Raw genomic sequence first — 18664 nt, forward strand, 5'->3', positions numbered from 1 at the left:
TTTCTTTTATCAAAATTTTTAACTGGATCATTCATTTTTTTTCTGTCTTCATTTGATTTTAACTATACAATGACCATACTTCGGTGAACGTTAATTATATTTGTTTTTTCAAATAAACATTATATATTCATAACTGTTTAATAATAGTGATAAAATAAATTAAACATCTTCATTACTACTTAATTATTTAAATTATTCCAAAAAGTTGCTAATTTCCTATTTGATTGTGCTATTCAACTTCAAACTTGTCTGCACTTTTGTACAGTTTTGGTATTGGAAATATTAATATGTGTAATATTGTAAATATAGACATTTCAAGAAAATATTGTCAAATAATGAGCTGAAATTTGTTGTTTTTTTTTTTATTATCCTATTTACCCTATGGTTTTACTACATAGGCATTTCTGTATTTTCCGTGATAAAAAATGTCTTTTATTTGTTATGTATTTTATGCAAACATTGTTTGTATCGACTGTTTTATCTATTGGTTTTATTTCATTTGTTTATTATCTTAGCCTATGTTAGATCTGTTACCAAGTAGTTAAGATTCTTTTTCTTTTTTCTTTTTTTAATGTGTATTATTTTAAATTTATAATAGTTTTATATTATCTTTTAAGTATTTATTTTTTATTTCAATCAATGTATTTTGTTTTAAAATGATGATTAGAAATAGATTATGAAAAGAAAGGATAGTTCAAATGTGTCTTTTATACCTAAATTATCCCCTTAAACCCAAATTTGAGCTCACATCATTCAGGTAATTGAAATAACGCCCTCCACACTTGTCTAAACTTTTCTGAGGACTGTGTTAGATACTGGCCATCTTACTGTTAATGCTACAAATTTAATTTTAATTTGTACTTTGTTTACACTCAAAATTAGAATAGTTTGATTTACAATAATTATAAATTATTGTAGTATTCTCTACTGGCGTTCTGAAAAGTTTGCTACGACAAAACAACAAAAAAAGAAATAGTAGGTTTGGCCCATAGAATACTTCTTTGAAATGTTTAATATAGCTGGTGTAAGTACTTTAGTATTAAATAACTGGTGAATGAGAGTGCCTAGCTATTCAATGTCTTGTTTTCAAACAATGCCCATTCAAAGTTGATGAAAACTTCAGCATTATCATCAGTGGAACCCATTCTAGGTCTCGGATCGGCCAACAATCATCCGACATCCTCTTCACATGTCCGTACCATCTTTGGTGGCGTGCCCCTGTGCTTCCATTTACTGATGTATCCATATCTATCCTCTGGCACATTACCTCATTCCTAATTCTATCCAGCCATCCAGAAACCAGAGACATCCTTTCCAGAAATCCATCTCAATCACTTGCACTTTTGAGTACAAATGGGAGTCCATTGTCCATCTTTCTGAAGCTTACATCAGGATAAACTTCAATATGGCTGTAAAGATTGATGTTTGGTTTCGATAGAAATTTCCATATTCTAGAGGAATTGATGTAACATTCGGTAGCCTGACAGCTTGCTCCACCTTTCTGATATCATGCTCAGATGATCCTGTAGCATCCAAAGAAGAACCTAGGTACTCTTCCTGAGTACCTAATCTCTATACGCTATACCTGCACCTGCATGAGTATAATCACATATAGATGGGGGCCTAGAAATCTCTCTTTGTACTTCCTGGTCCTTATTTGACAAACTCTATACATTCTATGTTCCAAAATAAAGGGTCCATTTCCAAGTTTGTTTTTTTTTTCGAATCTTAGGCTCTGTTTTGAATATTTTTTGTTAAGAAAATTTTACATCGTTGAGTAGCTAACCCAAACAATAACCCTCAATCTGGAGGGCCAGAGTTTCCCCCCTTATACAGACTGCCATCACCTGGTCGACTAGTTCTAACTGCCCAGTCTTCAGAGTTGTCCTTGGCCTAGGAAGAGGCCCTCACTAGAAGGCAGGACTTATTTAGTGGCTGTGCATCTCAGGACCTCCTGTTGTATTTGAATGACATGGCCACTCCTTGAACCATTGCCCTCCCTCAGCCTTAGATTAGGTTGCTCATGATCAGGGGGTGATATTCATCATATTTCCAGCTACCCAGGCAGGATGCTTCTGATGAGCTGTTCTGAAGATCTATCGCTCTTCTCCATTCTTCTGTTTAGCCACAAGTGGCACTACAACTGATCGAATTAATGTTTTATTGATTTAGTTAATATTTTAAAAAAATTATCTTGGCATTAATAATTCGGCATTTCTTTTCGCTCTTGAAGTTTTCAATTCAAAACGATCTTCTTTTTTTAACATCGTGAATGATTTTTAATACTGAAAGTCCTTTAGTGAACTAATCAACAAATTTTAGGTCCATGTTTCGAAACATGATATGCAATTCCACATTTTTACTATTCAGACTGGAATAAACTATTTTAACAACTATTAATACCAACAAGAAAAATAAAATATTTTTCCTCGTTTTAAAGTGGAGGCCAACATATTATATTATATTTGTTGTCGCTATTTTCGAACCCTTCTGAAGGTGTCAATAACTCTAATTATTAGAAAGTCTCAGGGTCCTAACATTTCACAGACCTATAATCATTAAACAGTAGTTGGCCCAGAGTTAAGCTGAACTGATATGAATATTACAATGAGTTTTGAAAACAGCATTGCACTAAGTGTTGGCTACATCTGATTATTTGATAGTCAAATCCGTTCTGTATTATCGAACTGTCCGTGTTCAGAAGACGTAACATTTGGTATCTGTATCCATAAGCAAGCAATTGGGGTACGTCCCGATATTTCTCATTTAGTACGCAATTATTGCTTGATTATTTATTAATTAAAAGATTTTCGAATACTTCATTACCTACAACAGTGTTGTTTTTTTTCCTTTGAGTTATTGGGAACAAATTATTAAATGCCGGTGTTTCTATCCAAATTTTAATTATTCTTCAAGGCTTTAATGTAAAAGAATAATGGCATTTGGTTTTTATCAAATATCATAAGTATTATTCAAAAATAATACATTCATGTTATTAGCTTACGTTTCCAGGCTTTGATTCCCATCTTTAGAACTTACTATTGTTAACATAAAGTTTAGTTTTTAATTTAATAACAAATTCTTCAAGGCAATTGTGTAATCGATAAAACATCATTTGCAACATTCTAATTAAAACCATTATTATTTTTATTACCGATCATAAAAGTAATGAACTAGTGGTTTCCTGAATTTTTTTTTTATAGATTTTAGACCTAGAGAGCCAGGAAAAAAAGGAATATTATTGTTATGGTAGGGTAATATATACAAATTTTTAACTAATATTTAAATAATAATTGTTAAATAGATTTTTATTAATCGAATTTGTAGAACTACCCTGAAGACGGAGGACTCCGAAACGTGGGTTTGTGGTTTAAATATTTCTTAAAGTAAAGGATAGTTTTGGAAAAGATAAAATAAGAAAACCACTTAATATTTTTATAACTATTATTACTATATATTTAACGTGGTAACGTAGCAGAAGAAATAATATAAAAATTAACAAAGAGAACAATAACAACTGATATCCTGGAATGATCTGTGAGTTTTTAGTAAAAGAAAAAAAAATCGCAGACGGCGATTATTGATATATAGCTACTTTCCTTGAATATTGGAATTGAATTCCTTGTGGCCCATCTGACAAAAAAAATATTTTATTTTGTATTTGACGTGTTCCATATATTGTACCGTAAACTGTGGTTACTTTTTGACAACATACTAGCTTTGGAACGGTCTATAGAGGTACAGTAGAGAAAGAACCCCCTGTCTTTAAAATAGGCCCTTTTCAAAATTAAACCAAAATTTTTTTTTCGTAAGATTGTAAGCTACTATTCAAGCAAATCAGATACTTACAAAACTTCAGACCATGCACTCGATAAATATTTTAAGCCTTAGATTAGGAAAGTTGTAGTATGATTCCAAAATAATATAAGTCTTTATTAATTGTTTTTCATTAATTTCAGATTTTTTAAAAAATAATGGACACTATAAAACTGTCTGCTGAAGATATTCCTATCGACAGGCAAATCACTCATGACTACGAAACAGATAGGAAAAATCTCATGTACATGTCAGGATTCAAAGTAAACAACGATTCCAACCTTAAATATATACTTAGCAAAATCTATGTATACGCTATCATCTTTTTCTATTCCTTCCTCGTGAGCATGGGATCTGTAGCAGCCATCCTGATTCATGATAAGAAGCTTAAGCTGGAAGCTGTACACTGGACTTTCCTTAACCTAGTAGGCCTAATTTTCATGGTCATCAGGTATACATATGTTCTGGATGAACCGTTGAAGACAATCAGGACTGGCTTCTTTACTTATGAAAACGAGTTTATTGACGATAGATATTTGGAAAGAAAGAGATATCACGTTCGCAGGATAAGAATAGTGAGCAATATGTTTCTCGGCCTGGCTATATCGAATGGGATACTCCTCTCCTTTATCAAGCAGGTCAAGAAATCTTCCGAAGTGGGAAACTATGGGAAGTCCATCAACATAGGCCTTCCGATACCGATCTTCCTACCTTTCGATACAACAACTACAAATGGATTTGTCCTCGGTTACCTCATTAATGTGGTGGCCTTCTTTTATCTCGTAGTAATCACTTCTAGCGCACAGCAGATCTTTTTAAGCTTCATGGAGCAGGGTATTGTGCAATTCGAGATTTTAAATATATCAATCTCCAACATCGAGAAGAGGGCTTATTATATCTATTCCAAAGGGAAGGCCTGTGCCGAAGGGATCTCTATAGAGCTCTATCGTACTAGAAAATTTCAAAATTGTATATCACAATGTTTACGACAGAACGTGAGACACCATCAAACGTTATTGAGGTTATAATTTTTAACTTATACCATCATTATAATAAAAATTAAATAGAGAACTATAATTTATATTCATTACAACAGAAAAATAAATAAAATTCAATCGAGGTTTCTATTACTTTTAACAAACAACTAATAAATTTTCATTATATTTGTTTGATTATGGAGTTAGTTCATGCATCAATTTTAGAAATGAGGTTCACTAACATCAGAATGCCTAGGACAATACATTTCCAAAAACATCAGGTTAGCTGGGATTGATTTGAAAGAAAGATCTTTTCTAATACCCCTTTCCTTGTCATTTCTTACATACAGAGCGAGTTTATCTAAAGGTAATCAACCTATTCTAGCCATGGTGGAGAATCAAGTGTTCATTTTGTGGAGCTGCCACAGAAATAAAAGTAGATCCCCAGGCCGGATTCGAGCTAGCGCCGATGCAGTCACGAGACAGGTTAAGTTGACGCTCCAACTCCTTCGGCTACAAACGGCCCTTGATCAAAGGATCGGGAAGTAATGCAGAATTTATCTACAAATCACATACAACCGTTTTAATGAGAGCCTTCAATTCTTTGTTCATTCTCAGTTTTCACATTTCGCCTCTGATAGATTTTCCGGAATACTTTCTGTTCAAAACATTGAGGGGTGAATTCGCCAGTTTTGGTGAGGTCCAATATCCCGAACCATATTTTAAGTTCGGTTGTACAAATGTTTTGTACATAAGCAGTTTTTTATGTAGCTAGGTGGTTATGACACAGTCTTACCAATTTGATGTCTTTTGGCGGTGCGGGTTTGAATCCGACCTAGGGCGTTGACTTTTTTCATTGAGTGGCGGTCCCACAAAATGAAAAACTTTGACCCCCAACCATGGTTAGGCAGTATAGAACTCCAATGCGTGTCTTGGCCGAAAAAATAAAAAGCGTTTTTGAAGATCAACTTTTATTCTTTAAATAATTGTGTATACCATAATAGTGAGGGAGTCAAGTTTTCATTCCACAGGGCTGCCACCAAATAAAAGTAAATCCTCCTCCCTAAATCGGATTCGAACCAGCCCAGCTGCAGTTATAAGGTTGCTGGGCCATTTGTATGTGAGCGAGTTAAAGCGCCAACTTAAACTGGCTTATGACCGAAGCAGCGTTGGTTGAATCCGGTCTTGTGATTAACTTTTATTTCTGTGGCAGTCACACGAGATAAAAAAAAGGCTTCTCAGGTCTTAGTATTTCATGTTTATTCTTGCATACTATCTCTATTTGGTTAATCTTTTAGACTACTGGATTATATGTTATTCAGTTGCGATAATGCCCTAGTTTATTGATTTGTAAGTAGCTAACAATAATGGGGTAGACTATGATCCAAACAGAAAATATAGTAGATGGTACAACTCTTAAATACCAGAACTATCATTTGAGAAACTCGAGGCTTTGTTTTGGAACCTCCAAATAATATCCTATCAACATTATGAATATTTTATGCAATAAGTAATCTTTTAGATTGAACATTCTTCTTTGTTCAGGTTCAGAAACGATATCAAAACCTATGTTGAGGCAGTCTTCGTTTTACTCATTCTTGCTTCAATAGTTGTTTTCGCTGCGATAATGTTCGTCATTTTAGAGGTAATTTATCGACTGCCACATTTGTTAATAGATTTTTCATTTAAGCAGCGATTCTTAAACATGAATTCAATAGTATTCTAAAACATTATTAGCTTCAAGATCTGTCCGAGGCATCGACATTGTTCTGGCTGTTGAGTACCGAGATAATTTACGTGTTCGTCGTATGCATCTACGGGGAACTATTTTCTCAAGAGGTATGTAAGCATTTCTACGTATAATCGCAAATTTACGCGTTATTTATACTAATTGGTCTATTATTATTTTTTTTCAGAGCGCAAAAATGTTCTACGCGCTTTGGGATATCCCATGGTGGAATTTTGACAAACGCAACAAAGTAATTTTGCATATAATGTTGTCCAACTCGATGAACCCAGTTGTTATTAATGCACCTTTCTTCAGCTCTAATATGTCTTTAGAGTCCTTTGGAGATGTAAGTTACAGGTGTTAATATAACTGGGTATTGGAGAATCTATAACATAGTTAATTCTTATAGATATCTAAGTCATAGAGACGGAATAAACCATTTTTTTCTTATTCTTTTGTTTGATTAAAATAAACGGAAAGGAAAAATAAGTTTAAAAATTTCTATTTTAATTTAAAATATTTTTTTTTCTTTTTCAAGCTAAGACCAAAATATGTCTTTTTTTCTACACTAAAGATAAAAAAAAAAAGATGATTAGAGTATCGTATGTCATATACTATGCAACCTTTAAGTCGGATCTACTTGTTGGCCACTTGCTGCGAATCGGAGACTTGTACAAATGCTCGATAAACAAAGGAACCATCCAAGTCCCTTATCCACATGCTAGTGTTTTTCAGAGAGGCAAAGATGGCGGACGTACAAGTTGTTTCAGCCATTCCATAGGATTATATTATTTTTATTACAAAAAAAAAAAGGAAAATGAAAGGAGATTAAATTAAGTTAAATATAAATAAATAAGATTAAATATAAAACTTATTATAACAAGTAAAAACAAACACCTTCAACCTTCTAACAGCTCTCAGTTGCGACTAAACAAAGAACAAACCGCTCTTACGAACCACCTTTGATCTGTGTCCAAAAACTACGATAAAGAACACTTTATCAATTCTAACTATCTTTATTAATTATTATTTATTAAATTTTTAAAAAAATGATGTTTTATTTAAACAAAAGTGAGGTCTATCTCTTGTCACATCCATGTAATGGCCATAACACCCGCTGCTATTTACCAGATGTTTAAAAAAATTGTGCGGGAGGAGAGGAGATAATAAGAGATTGTAGCCACTGTTTCCTAGCCAATTAATAACATCCAGAATTGGAAGAGAGATCCCTTATAATTAGAGCAGGAAGAACAGATTATTCTATAATATTCGAACTATTCTAGTTAAAATGAGAAGGTCGAAATTTATTTCGTGGGTCTACTAGAACCAGTGCATCGAATCTTCTTGGAATGATTGCAGATTATACTGTCGTTCCCGTTTGTCCTTGATGTACATCTCATATTATCATCTCCTACTAGAACTATGGGATAGGAATGATCCTATAAAAATTATTTGTAACCCTGAAAAATTAAGAATCTTTATTACTTGGTAAAATGTAAGCAGAAGAAAATGAAAAAACCATTTAAGCTAAAAAAAAGAAATTTATTTTTCACTATTTCAAAATACTATTTACCTTTGCTCAATAAAAATAATCATTGATATTTAATTTCCAGATTATGGCGAGGGCCTACCAATTCATGAGTGTTGTCAGGAATGTAGATAGAAAATGAAGTGACAATCAACATACTTTAGCTAGTCTGAAAATGTTATTTCATAACAATGCACCGCAAGAAAATGTACTTGTTCGTTTCCCTGTAGCTAAGTAGAAGAAGTTAGAAGCTTGTGCTAAAATCTATGTATAATTCTGAAGAACTTTTCACAATGCACCAAGTAATATGTAAACAAAAACTAAAGAAGTAATTCATTAGACTGATTACAGTGAATAAGAGTTAAAAAAATCCGCATTTTTTTTCTTAATTTATATAGATATATGTTAATAGAAAAAAACAAAACAATTCAGATCTTTTGAGAATTAGTTACCTTAATAATTTAAGTTAAAATCTTTTTGGAAAGCATAGTTCTTGCACGAATAGACTGTAGCTGAAGTTGAGAATAATTGTAAATGCCAACCCAGAAAAGTTGGAGAAGGAGTTGACTTTAAGGATCTGTTTCAAAATTCGTTGTTTTCTGCCACAAATTATTTTCTTAAAATTACAATTTTTACTCGAAATTGCAATAAATTCGTAATAAACGAATTTTTACTCGATTCTCTACTGTATATTCCGCACTGCTCTTATAAAGTTGTACACGCTCCTTCATGTTTTGTTGTTGATAAACAAGGACAGGTATAATTACTTATAACGGCCGAAAATAGCAGTTATTTGGAAGAAGAACATATTGTTGAACCCTTATGTTTAACACAGTTTCAAAAGCTTTTACTCCTTACGAAGCTTCGTACTAAACACACGGTTTCTGTTCGGCGGTTTAGTGAAGTTTTATATACAAAACGAACAAATAAAATGTTAATTCTGTAAACAATTGTACAAAATTAAAGTAATATTTTCTATATTTTTGTTCTAAAGGCATCAAATTGTAAATTTTTATTTTTTATTACAAAGAAGTAATTTGTATTATAATGCCAGAATGGCGTGAATGACTTGAATCACGAAGATTCCCTACACAATCAACCTATTTACTCTTCCTTGTGAATTATTAGAAGCTATATACATTACTAGTACCAGTAAGGAGTTAACAGGTTATTCAAAATCACTCTCTACAACAAGAAATATAGCCTATCCTGATGTTAACACTTCAGGACTTAGTTATATTCGGGATTCCACTTACAGTCAATCGCCTTCATCCACTACCTTTCTGCCAAATAGGAGTAGTGAAACCGAAGCTTTACCCAAATGTATTTTCATAAACAATATTTAACTCTTAAGAGCAATAGTAAACCTAAAAAATAAAATAACAATATATATATTTATCATATGCACATGCTTAGAAATGTTTTTCACCGGTTTTGTTTGTAGCATAAATGATTTAACTTTAATAAATATGCATATCAAAAGTAAAAAACCCATATTTATCTCCAAATGAAATCGAACATGTAATTAAAAGTAATAGTGATAAACCAATTTCACACACAACTATGAACCCATGTGATCACAGCGTTTGCTGAAGATTTTCAATTTATACTTTTACTCTACCTCTTATGTGTTGAAACATTCCTCTTTGTTTTGTTAACTTGAAGTTAAGATAACTTATCAATGTTAGGATATACGCGGGAAGCCTAGATTTGATTGGTAAGCAAAGTAATAATTTCTGTTGATTACAATGAGCGACGACTCTTCTGATGAAATGAATGTGAGGGTTGTCAAGAGGATTTCATTTCAGGAACCTGATTGGGAGGAGTTAAGTACTATTACGAACTGTATATTATTTAAAACGTTTAATGGCCATCCTATGTCTTTTCATTTTAAAATTGATAACCTTACACTGAAGAGAAAATTTGAAAATATTGTGGTTTCTTTTGGTGGTCGCAATATAGAAAGTTATATTGATATGGATAATACATCAGCTTTGATGGTGCTAGATGGTAATAGGGAATATCTCTATGATAGGCCCTCATTCAGAGTTTCATATATTGTTGACTGTATCAAGAAAAATACGTTGCTAGATATAAGTGAATACTTGCACAATCACTTTACATTTAAACCGATTAATTACATGAATATTGTATTTTGGGCAAATGATACATTTCCAAGTAAATCTGTTGAACCAGTGAGGGATTCATCGGATAGCTCTGAAGAAATAGCTAAAGTTAGTAGAAAGCATACTAGAGAATTGTATTCCAGAAGTGAAAAAGAGACAATATTGAAATTTTTGTTGTCCACGAAAAGAACGGGTGGATTTAGAGGAAACGCTGTTTGGAAAAAAATGGAGAGGAGAGGTGTTTGCCCAAAGCGTACATATCAAAGTATGAAAAATCATTTTTTGAAAACTCTTCTATTCGAGCTAGATAAATATGAATTTCTCTCAGAGCAAGATAAAAGAACGCTAAAGAAAGTATAAATTGTGTTGAAATTACACAGCAAGATGTGTACTACACTGTTGAATGTTCAGCCCCAGAAAAGAATTAATGTAAGTATAAACTATAATTATATTTGTTTTATTGTAGGGTATTGTTCTCCAGCAGATATTCTGTCTAGAGTCAATCTAGACAGATATCTTCTGCCGCCCGGACCATCTTCTCAAATTATAATATTAAATTCATCTTAATGTATTAGTCACATACTGCTAGTTTAAATATTTCTCTTACTATTGAAATACTCTATGCAATAATGAATAATTGCTCTTGCGACAGATTCAGGAGCAACATGAGAGAAGTAAAAGATGCCATTAATCAAGTTGAACCGTTGGAGAACTTAGGTTCGCTGTCGGCCAGTGAATAAGTACTGACGTACTGTTGTGACAGTAGTACTACAATATTTGCATGTATGCCTCTGGTTTTTACTTTGTATCCTTGTTTAAATATTACTAAAAATTCTTATAATCTATTATTTATAATAACTTTTTTAATTGGTTATGTCTAGTTTTGTAATATTTTGTAATTATATTTTTGTAATTGGAATAGACTTCAGTAACAAACTTGATCATTTATAATATTTCAAATATTTCATTCTTTAATAGCTGAAATACAACTAAAAAACATTCAATTATTGTGTTGGCATGGTGGTCATAAAATTGTCTAAGCATTCACTTTCCTATTGAACAGAAATATTTTTTAATAATTATAAAGGATGCAAATATTTCCTTTTTATTATTTTACTTATTCATCTTCTATGAATCGAATAACTGTATTGTTTATTTATTGGTTCATATTTTGTCTAAAACTAGACTACTAAATCTCTAGAAACATAGTTTATTTTATAACTAATGGCCCTTTATTCCTACTATTTCAAAACCTAGTCATTTTTGTATTTCTGAACACTTATTGTTTTTTGTAAATATCTGCCTATAACTCCTTAGAATTCCTTTTTTCGACAGAAACAATTTATTAGTTGAAGTTTAGATTCTACATAACACAGGAATAAACAATTGTTAAAACTAAAGTTAAGGTCACTGTGATATTAATAGTGAACCAAATATTTTAAATGCACCCACTCCCTCCTCTGAAATATCTAGTTATATATTAAAACAACATTTAATTAATATATAATGCTAATTATTTAGTATTCCGTATACAAAAATTTCTCTTGGGCCCCTGGAGATATCTGGTCACCATCAAGAGTGACCTTGTTTTTAATAGTGATTAATAACATTACATAAAGCATTATAATTTGAAAAACCTACCAATGTACATCATTAAAAGGTTCTACGTTTGAAGCTTGAGAGAGGATTAAGAAAGATTAAAAACTATAAAAATGAAAAGAGTAAATTAAAAGAAAAGAAGAATTGAAAGCAGTTGAAAAACAAACAGAATAGAATATTAATAACAAATAAAGTTTTGAAAAATATAAAATTACAGGTGAAATATGGTAAAACTTATAATAAAAACAATGAAGTATTTAAAATTTAAGTTTATTAATAGTTTTTTTTGGTATTATTGATTGAATATAATGATATTTATACACAATTAAAACAAAAATAGTAAATTTTGATCCATAAAAACTATATTTTTGCAAGCTTCTGTAAACATTTGATAGCTGCCTGATGAATATTTGTGTCCAATTTATCTGAAAAAGAAATAAACAAATGTACGAATTAACTTAGCTGTCTAACTTAGTCATATTTAATAATATTAAAGGTAGAAGAGAATTTAATAGTAACTGATAAAAGCTACCGAGTGCAAAGGATATACAAGGGCAAGATTCAATTGGACATTTCCAAGGTTGAGCACCTCAACCTTGGAATACAATTGCCCATACAATTGCAGGCAGGGCTTGGGTTACACTAAACACATTGTAAATCAATATGTAAAAATAATTTTTTTAAATCTGCCACAGTATGTGCATCAAAACTTCCTTTTAGTTCAAATTAATCCTTCAAAATATAGGTGAGTAAAAATAAAAATTAACTATTGTCATAATAATCATGAAAATTTCTATTACCTTCTACAACTTTATATATAGATATTAATGTTTATAAAATATTTGGCTTTCGATCAGTATATTATATATCTGATGCCAGCCTTAGAGTAGGGCAACAAGAACCCAAGCCAACCTGGAAAGATACCTGCCTTTTGTTGTGAATTGTAAAAAAAAAAAAAAATTACGAAGCATTTGAGGTATATTCATTTTATCCTATTAGTAAAGGAACGTAAAGAGAAATATATTGAATGGGATACAATTCCAGTATACAGCAACTTAAGAAATTAATTTTAAATTGTAGCTGGTAAAACTTCTTATCATTGGAGGAAAGAAAGCCAATAAATGTCTAGGGTCAGCAATATATACATTTCTATAACTACTCTTACTCCCAAAAATTCGGATTCAGATGAGCTTAAGATGTGTACATCGTTAAAATAATTACATGTAAAACAAACAAAAAAATTAAATTCCTCTATACTATATATTTCATAAGTCAATAATTAAAAATAAAAGCACATAATAAGAAACCAGAACCATTCCGCTTCCCCTTAAAATTTCCAATTTCTGGCACATGGGCCTAAAAGACATTTGAACCAAATTTGAAGTTCTGTAACAAGTATCATTTTACTGAGCTGATTTTAGGAACTTACTCGATATATACTTACATATCTTGTGCTTCCCTTTGATTGGGAAAAGAACAGGGCTTTTGATGGGGTCTTTACAGATGAAAACAAAGGGCTCATCACTCATACCATCAGGATATTGCTGGATGTATTCCTCTTGAGCCAAACAATCGACAATATTGACACATCCCAACAGACAGGCTGTTGGGTACTTTCTCGGTAAGTGCTTATCTCCTAAAACAGACCAATTTTTTTTTTTAATAGCAATACCATTGTTTTTTATTTCTATAACCCTTTGTTTGGCGATATCATTTAAAAATTATTCAAAAGTGCTTATACTTAATTCAAACAGACATAGTGAATTATATAATAATTAATAGCTTGACATGAGAGAGACTTACGACTGATAATAATAATGAGCTATAAAGATAAGAACAATGATATAACAGTTATTTACCTTCACATGTACTTTCTATTATACATGGAAGGCATTGTCTTAAAACAATGATTTTCCTCAGGAAATTATTTACAAAAATCATAATGATCATGGATAGGAACGTATGATAACACCGCAATCCTATGATGACTTCACTCTTACATAGACACAACACCTGGGCTGCGGGGTAATATGCCAGCAGAGAGACTAATCTGAATAAAGAGCTGACTCACCACATAGTATTTCCATCCTGTTCCTTTGAATTTTGCTTCTGATCAATCTGATTTTTCTCCAGTCAAAACGTAAATATCCCATAATTTTTCCTCTGAGCCCAATTACATTTATACAAGAGCATAAGTAATGTATGCTATGTCATATAAATGTTGTCTGTGTATTAAATCTAAGAATAGGGGTGATTTCAAAATTTTGGTACTATATCAACTGACATATTTGATGATCTAAAAAGTTTTTATGTTTTAAAAAAATTTTTTGAATTTACATTTTCTCTTAGGTGTCTCCTGAACTCCTCTTAAATAAGTACTCATAATCATGAGTGATTTTTGAAATATGAATTAAAAAAAAATTTAATGAACAAGAATCAAGTGTCATTTAGTGAGGAGTTACAATAAGGTTAAAGAGGAATTCAGGCAAATGATGGGAGAAGGAATTTCCAACCATCGAAATCACATTGAGCCAGTCCAATTCATGTTGTTGACAAGGATAGAAGTATCTATGTATGTAGTGACTATCACCGACTAAACTCAAAAGCCAAGCTGTGCCAATATATAATAACAACTTATACAGAGTATTATAATTTGTTAAAACCTGTATTCAATGAGAAAATAAAACTTGATAAATATCAAAGATACCCACCTATAAGCTGTTGATAAGGTTGGAGAACATCGTCAATATCCTCCTGAGTTGGAACTCTCGCTGTAGCTGCAATCCATAGTCTTCCTCGATGTGAGGTGTACCAACTTCTTCCTTCATGGCTAAAAATAATAAATAATATAATCTAAAAATTCTTCCATATCTAATTTTTTATTCTGGTTCTATCGAAATACACATTTTTTTTTTTTTTTAGTAAATAAATGCAATAAAAAATTGTTAATTAGATAAAATATTCTCCCATCAGCCATGATACAGCAATTTTTTTTTAAATTTCCTCTTTGTAATAGTTTAGAAAAATAAATGGAAGGCATCTCAGACAATATTGCCAATTTTTAAAAGATGTTTCACAGTAGTAAAAATATAAAATAAATAAATATATGTGTATATATATACTGGATAAAATTTTTTTCTCAAAATATTAATTTCAAATTACAGTAAAACCCTACTTATCAGGAATAATGTGGCCAAGCTATTCTGTAAAAATGCAAAATTTCAGATTAAAGATATAATCAGAAAATAAAAAATGTCAAAAAATTAATAAAATAATAAGTAATGCAAATGAAATTCTTTAATATTTAATTTGTTTAAGTGGCTTACTTTTTCAAAAATATAAAAGCCTTCAAGAATTCTTCATAATTTTTATTGAATACAAATTATAGGTAAGTTTTTAAAAATATATCTGGATATATTTAAAACTTTCCAACAATTTTAATAAATAGATCATAAATTATGTAATTAAAATTATAATTTTTGTAATGAGTGTAATCCAATTTTATATCAGTAAATTTTGAATTGAATACAATATTTCATTGCAAGAAAAACAATGTATATGTTGTAATATCCTCTTTTTGAGTAAATAGTTATTTTTAAATATAAATGGTTTTTAATATGTTTTTATTTTATGTATCGTTTCAGTATTGTTTATTTGTTGTATTGAATAGAAAAAAATCAAGCTAACCAATTTTTTTCAGAAGCTATGGAGTCCAAAACAAACTTGTTTCAAAATAAAGAAGTGGATGGTGGCATGCATCCTTCCGAAGTCCGTTGAATTGCTGTTATGTTGAGAACATAGATTAAAATTTTATCAACTTTTATTATTTTGTACCATAATTGTATTTACAGTAAATTTAAGAAAAAAATAGAAGTCGAGAATAAGTATTAAAGAAAAATATTCATAAAGAAAATCATAAGCAAAAACTCAAAACTGTTTTGCTACAATCAATGTTTACATCCGACAACTAGGTATCAAAATGAAAAAGCTTTATTTGAACGGCGGGGTTACTGAATGGATCCGGGAAACGAGGATGTCTCCAGGAAGAGATGAAGAGAGCACCCTTTGTCTACGTCAGTGGTAGACTTCAAAAGAAAAAGAAGACATCTAGAATCATCTAAGAAGAATAAGACCACTCTTTGTTTGGATCGCAGAGAGATTGGATGTTTGCTGAAAAGAGTAGAGGACGAATACTTTATTTACAGTCAGTGTTTGTTTGTGAGATAGAAGACAAAGAAAACATAGAAGAGTATAAATTGATTAGTTTAGCTCAACATATAATTAAGTATATTTATAAAAGTGTTATTAAAGTTAAGTGTCCTGATTGCATAGAAAACCCGCCCTGAGATTAAGAGTCCATAATATTATATATATATAATTTTAAATAAAAATTCTCATATCTATTTAGTATTTAATCTTTTCATTTAACCTTGTCATCTTCAAAGCTACATTTTAGATCTGAGAATAAGTAAAAACTATTAAAATTCCTTTTATTTAAATAAATAAATTTTGAATATTGCAATGTATACTATCTAAAGAAAAAAAATGTGATGTGCATGCATGACATAACTTTCACTTCCTCAAGTTTTGTCTAGATTGGTTGGCTCGGATTAAGTTATCACTGTTTTTGTGATTTTTTTTCGATTTGAAGACCAGGGAGGACAAAAATTATTAAAAAAAAATTGATTTTTCTGTTCCTATGAAAATTTGTATTGGGATTAATTTCTTGGTTATAACAAACATAAATTTTGTTCCTACCAAAAGAATACTACGGTTAAGCTAAAATAACAAAGACATAATACAATCGAAAAAAATCAGACGGTCTCGATTTTTTCAGTTCAAATCGTATACATCTATTTTTCCTTTTTTTTTTTTCATTTAGTTATTCATAATTTTTTTAAATATTTTGTATTTATCCATTGTTTATTATTGCGAACAATGAGAAATGTTAATTTTGTTTTTCAATCACACAAAATTAATGGTACTTTAAAGAATGATTTTTTAAACATTAATCATTTAAGCCCTGTCAAACTACTTCAATGGGGATAAAACCTAACTGATATTAAAAACCATTGATATGCTACTTTAATCAAAATCATTAGAGCCGTTTCAAAAAGTCAGACATGTGAAAAATCAATCCTATAAAGTGGCACTTCCGGTATGTCGATTTTACTGAAAAAGTTGCTGTCAGTTCTCAGTCATATACCCCTGTTAAATATGTAATTTCAGTGTTTTATGCCTCGTTATTTTTGAGCTAGGCTATACACATATACCGTCTTGCGAAACTTGGTTATTTGAACCTCAAAAAGTGTATTTCCACCCAAAACTCAAATTAAAATTTTTTCATGATTTCAATACTCTCTCCTTACTATTTTTTATTCAAGGCAATTGGATCTAAAACAATTAAGAGGAGCTTTACTGTGATATATTAAATAAATTCCGGTAAGTCCTATTTGATAGTTATCCAATTAGTGAAAAACTTTGGATCTATTATCTATATTAGTAATGATTCAATAAGTAAGTTAAATAAGTTTTAGGTTTTGGAGTTTTTATATTATACGATAAGAAGTAAGTATGTTATAATAAAAATAGAAAGATATTTGTTGTCTAACTTATTTAAGAATTAATGGCAAAGAGGAACAATAGAAAAAGTAATAATCAAATGTATAAACGGCATATTTAATTAGCTAATAAAAAAAATTGTAAGAATATTTTTGCAATGGTGTAAAACAAAAACCTTTTTCTGGGCAGAGCTTTTTTTTCTTTCAAAATTACTTTCCATTTACTTTGATATGAACAAGCGAAGTACTTTGCCATTTATTGCAACATTTCAATTAAATAACCTCATGTTGAAGCATATTTGATGTCAGCTCAGAATAGGGAACTGAATTCAACTGATGCTACACTTCAACACATAAAAAGCAGTGTTAAATGAAATCCCCTTTTATCAACATTGTTATTTTATATCCATATTATTCCAACTTAACATTGTAGATAAACTTGTAATAAACTCTCAAAAAGTTAACCAAGGATAGAAGATCAAGAAATGTATTATTCCCTTCAAAGATTATGATTTCCTTTTTCAAAATAGTGCACCTGAAAATGATTTTCCCTTGAGCAAATGACAACTATGCAATAGGGGAACCAACTGAATTCTAACATAATTTAAAAAGAAATAATGGTAAATTATTATCGAATAACTAATTTTATATATGAAAAAGAAATTAATAAAATAACATAAATTCTCGACGAATGGGTTTTTGAAGAAAAAGCATACTTTATTCAAATGACTAAAATGAAAAAAGATTATATTGATTATACAACTTACTTTTGTTCACTAAAAAAATTGAAGACAAAAATAATTTTTAAAAACTTTTTTTTTAATATAAGAATAAAATGAAAAATTTAGCAAAGAACTACAGATTCAAAATGTATCTTGTCCCTTGATTATAACCCTGATACTATTTAATATAAATTGAAAATCCTCCGGTGACATTCTCATAAAGTTTTTGTCTGTTACATTGTTTTGAAGAGCAAATCATAAAACTAAATCTCTCTTTACTTTATACAACAGTTTTACTTGCTACCACCACGTCACTTTATATTATGTTTTTTAATGACTCAAATAAATATGAATAAAAAACTGGTGATGGTCAATTTTCAGTTTACCATTGGAGGTAGAATTGATATTTAGGCACAGACTTGGCTTTCTGTTTGGAGATGCTCAAAATGGCTAACTCTCACCCCACATGTGCTTGCTCTCAGTGGATGGTAATCTACAGCTTCTAACAGGTCTTACCAAATCTAATGCCAAATAACAAGCTCTCTTGAATATGGAATTTCCTAAGCCTTATCTAAATACGCAGGCAAATTTTCGAACAAGCTTCAA

At 30.6% G+C, this 18664-nt stretch overlaps 2 protein-coding genes and 1 long non-coding RNA gene across 3 annotated transcripts in view; 2 read left to right on the plus strand and 1 right to left on the minus strand.

Annotated features, from left to right (window-relative positions):
• The first annotated feature begins 2652 nt into the window (after positions 1 to 2652).
• Positions 2653 to 8633, plus strand: LOC136796052 (odorant receptor 67c-like). The gene is made up of 6 exons (XM_067048593.1): positions 2653 to 2745; positions 3960 to 4837; positions 6339 to 6438; positions 6531 to 6632; positions 6710 to 6868; positions 8136 to 8633. The coding sequence occupies exons 2-6, from the start codon at positions 3975 to 3977 to the stop codon at positions 8190 to 8192; spliced, it is 1281 nt and encodes a 426-aa protein (XP_066904694.1). The 5' UTR covers positions 2653 to 2745; positions 3960 to 3974; the 3' UTR covers positions 8193 to 8633.
• Positions 8634 to 9629: 996 nt separating this feature from the next.
• LOC106678090 (uncharacterized) lies at positions 9630 to 16377 on the plus strand. Its single transcript, XR_010843749.1, has 3 exons — positions 9630 to 10605; positions 10829 to 13915; positions 15476 to 16377. It is a non-coding gene; the product is annotated as an uncharacterized lncRNA (long non-coding RNA).
• LOC106678075 (activating signal cointegrator 1) overlaps positions 12029 to 18664 on the minus strand; it is a 17915-nt gene continuing 11279 nt past the window's right edge. The window contains exons 10-12 of the mRNA XM_014416374.3: positions 14487 to 14605; positions 13220 to 13411; positions 12029 to 12200 (exon numbers count right to left, since the gene is read on the minus strand). Of these exons, the coding sequence (XP_014271860.1) occupies positions 12136 to 12200; positions 13220 to 13411; positions 14487 to 14605 (376 nt within the window). The 3' untranslated portion in view covers positions 12029 to 12135. The remainder of the gene's footprint in view (positions 12201 to 13219; positions 13412 to 14486; positions 14606 to 18664) is intronic.

This window comes from Halyomorpha halys, unplaced genomic scaffold, assembly GCF_000696795.3.
Source record: "Halyomorpha halys isolate HHAL.00 unplaced genomic scaffold, Hhal_1.1 Scaffold9.1, whole genome shotgun sequence".
In the NCBI taxonomy this organism is placed as follows: domain Eukaryota; kingdom Metazoa; phylum Arthropoda; class Insecta; order Hemiptera; family Pentatomidae; genus Halyomorpha; species Halyomorpha halys.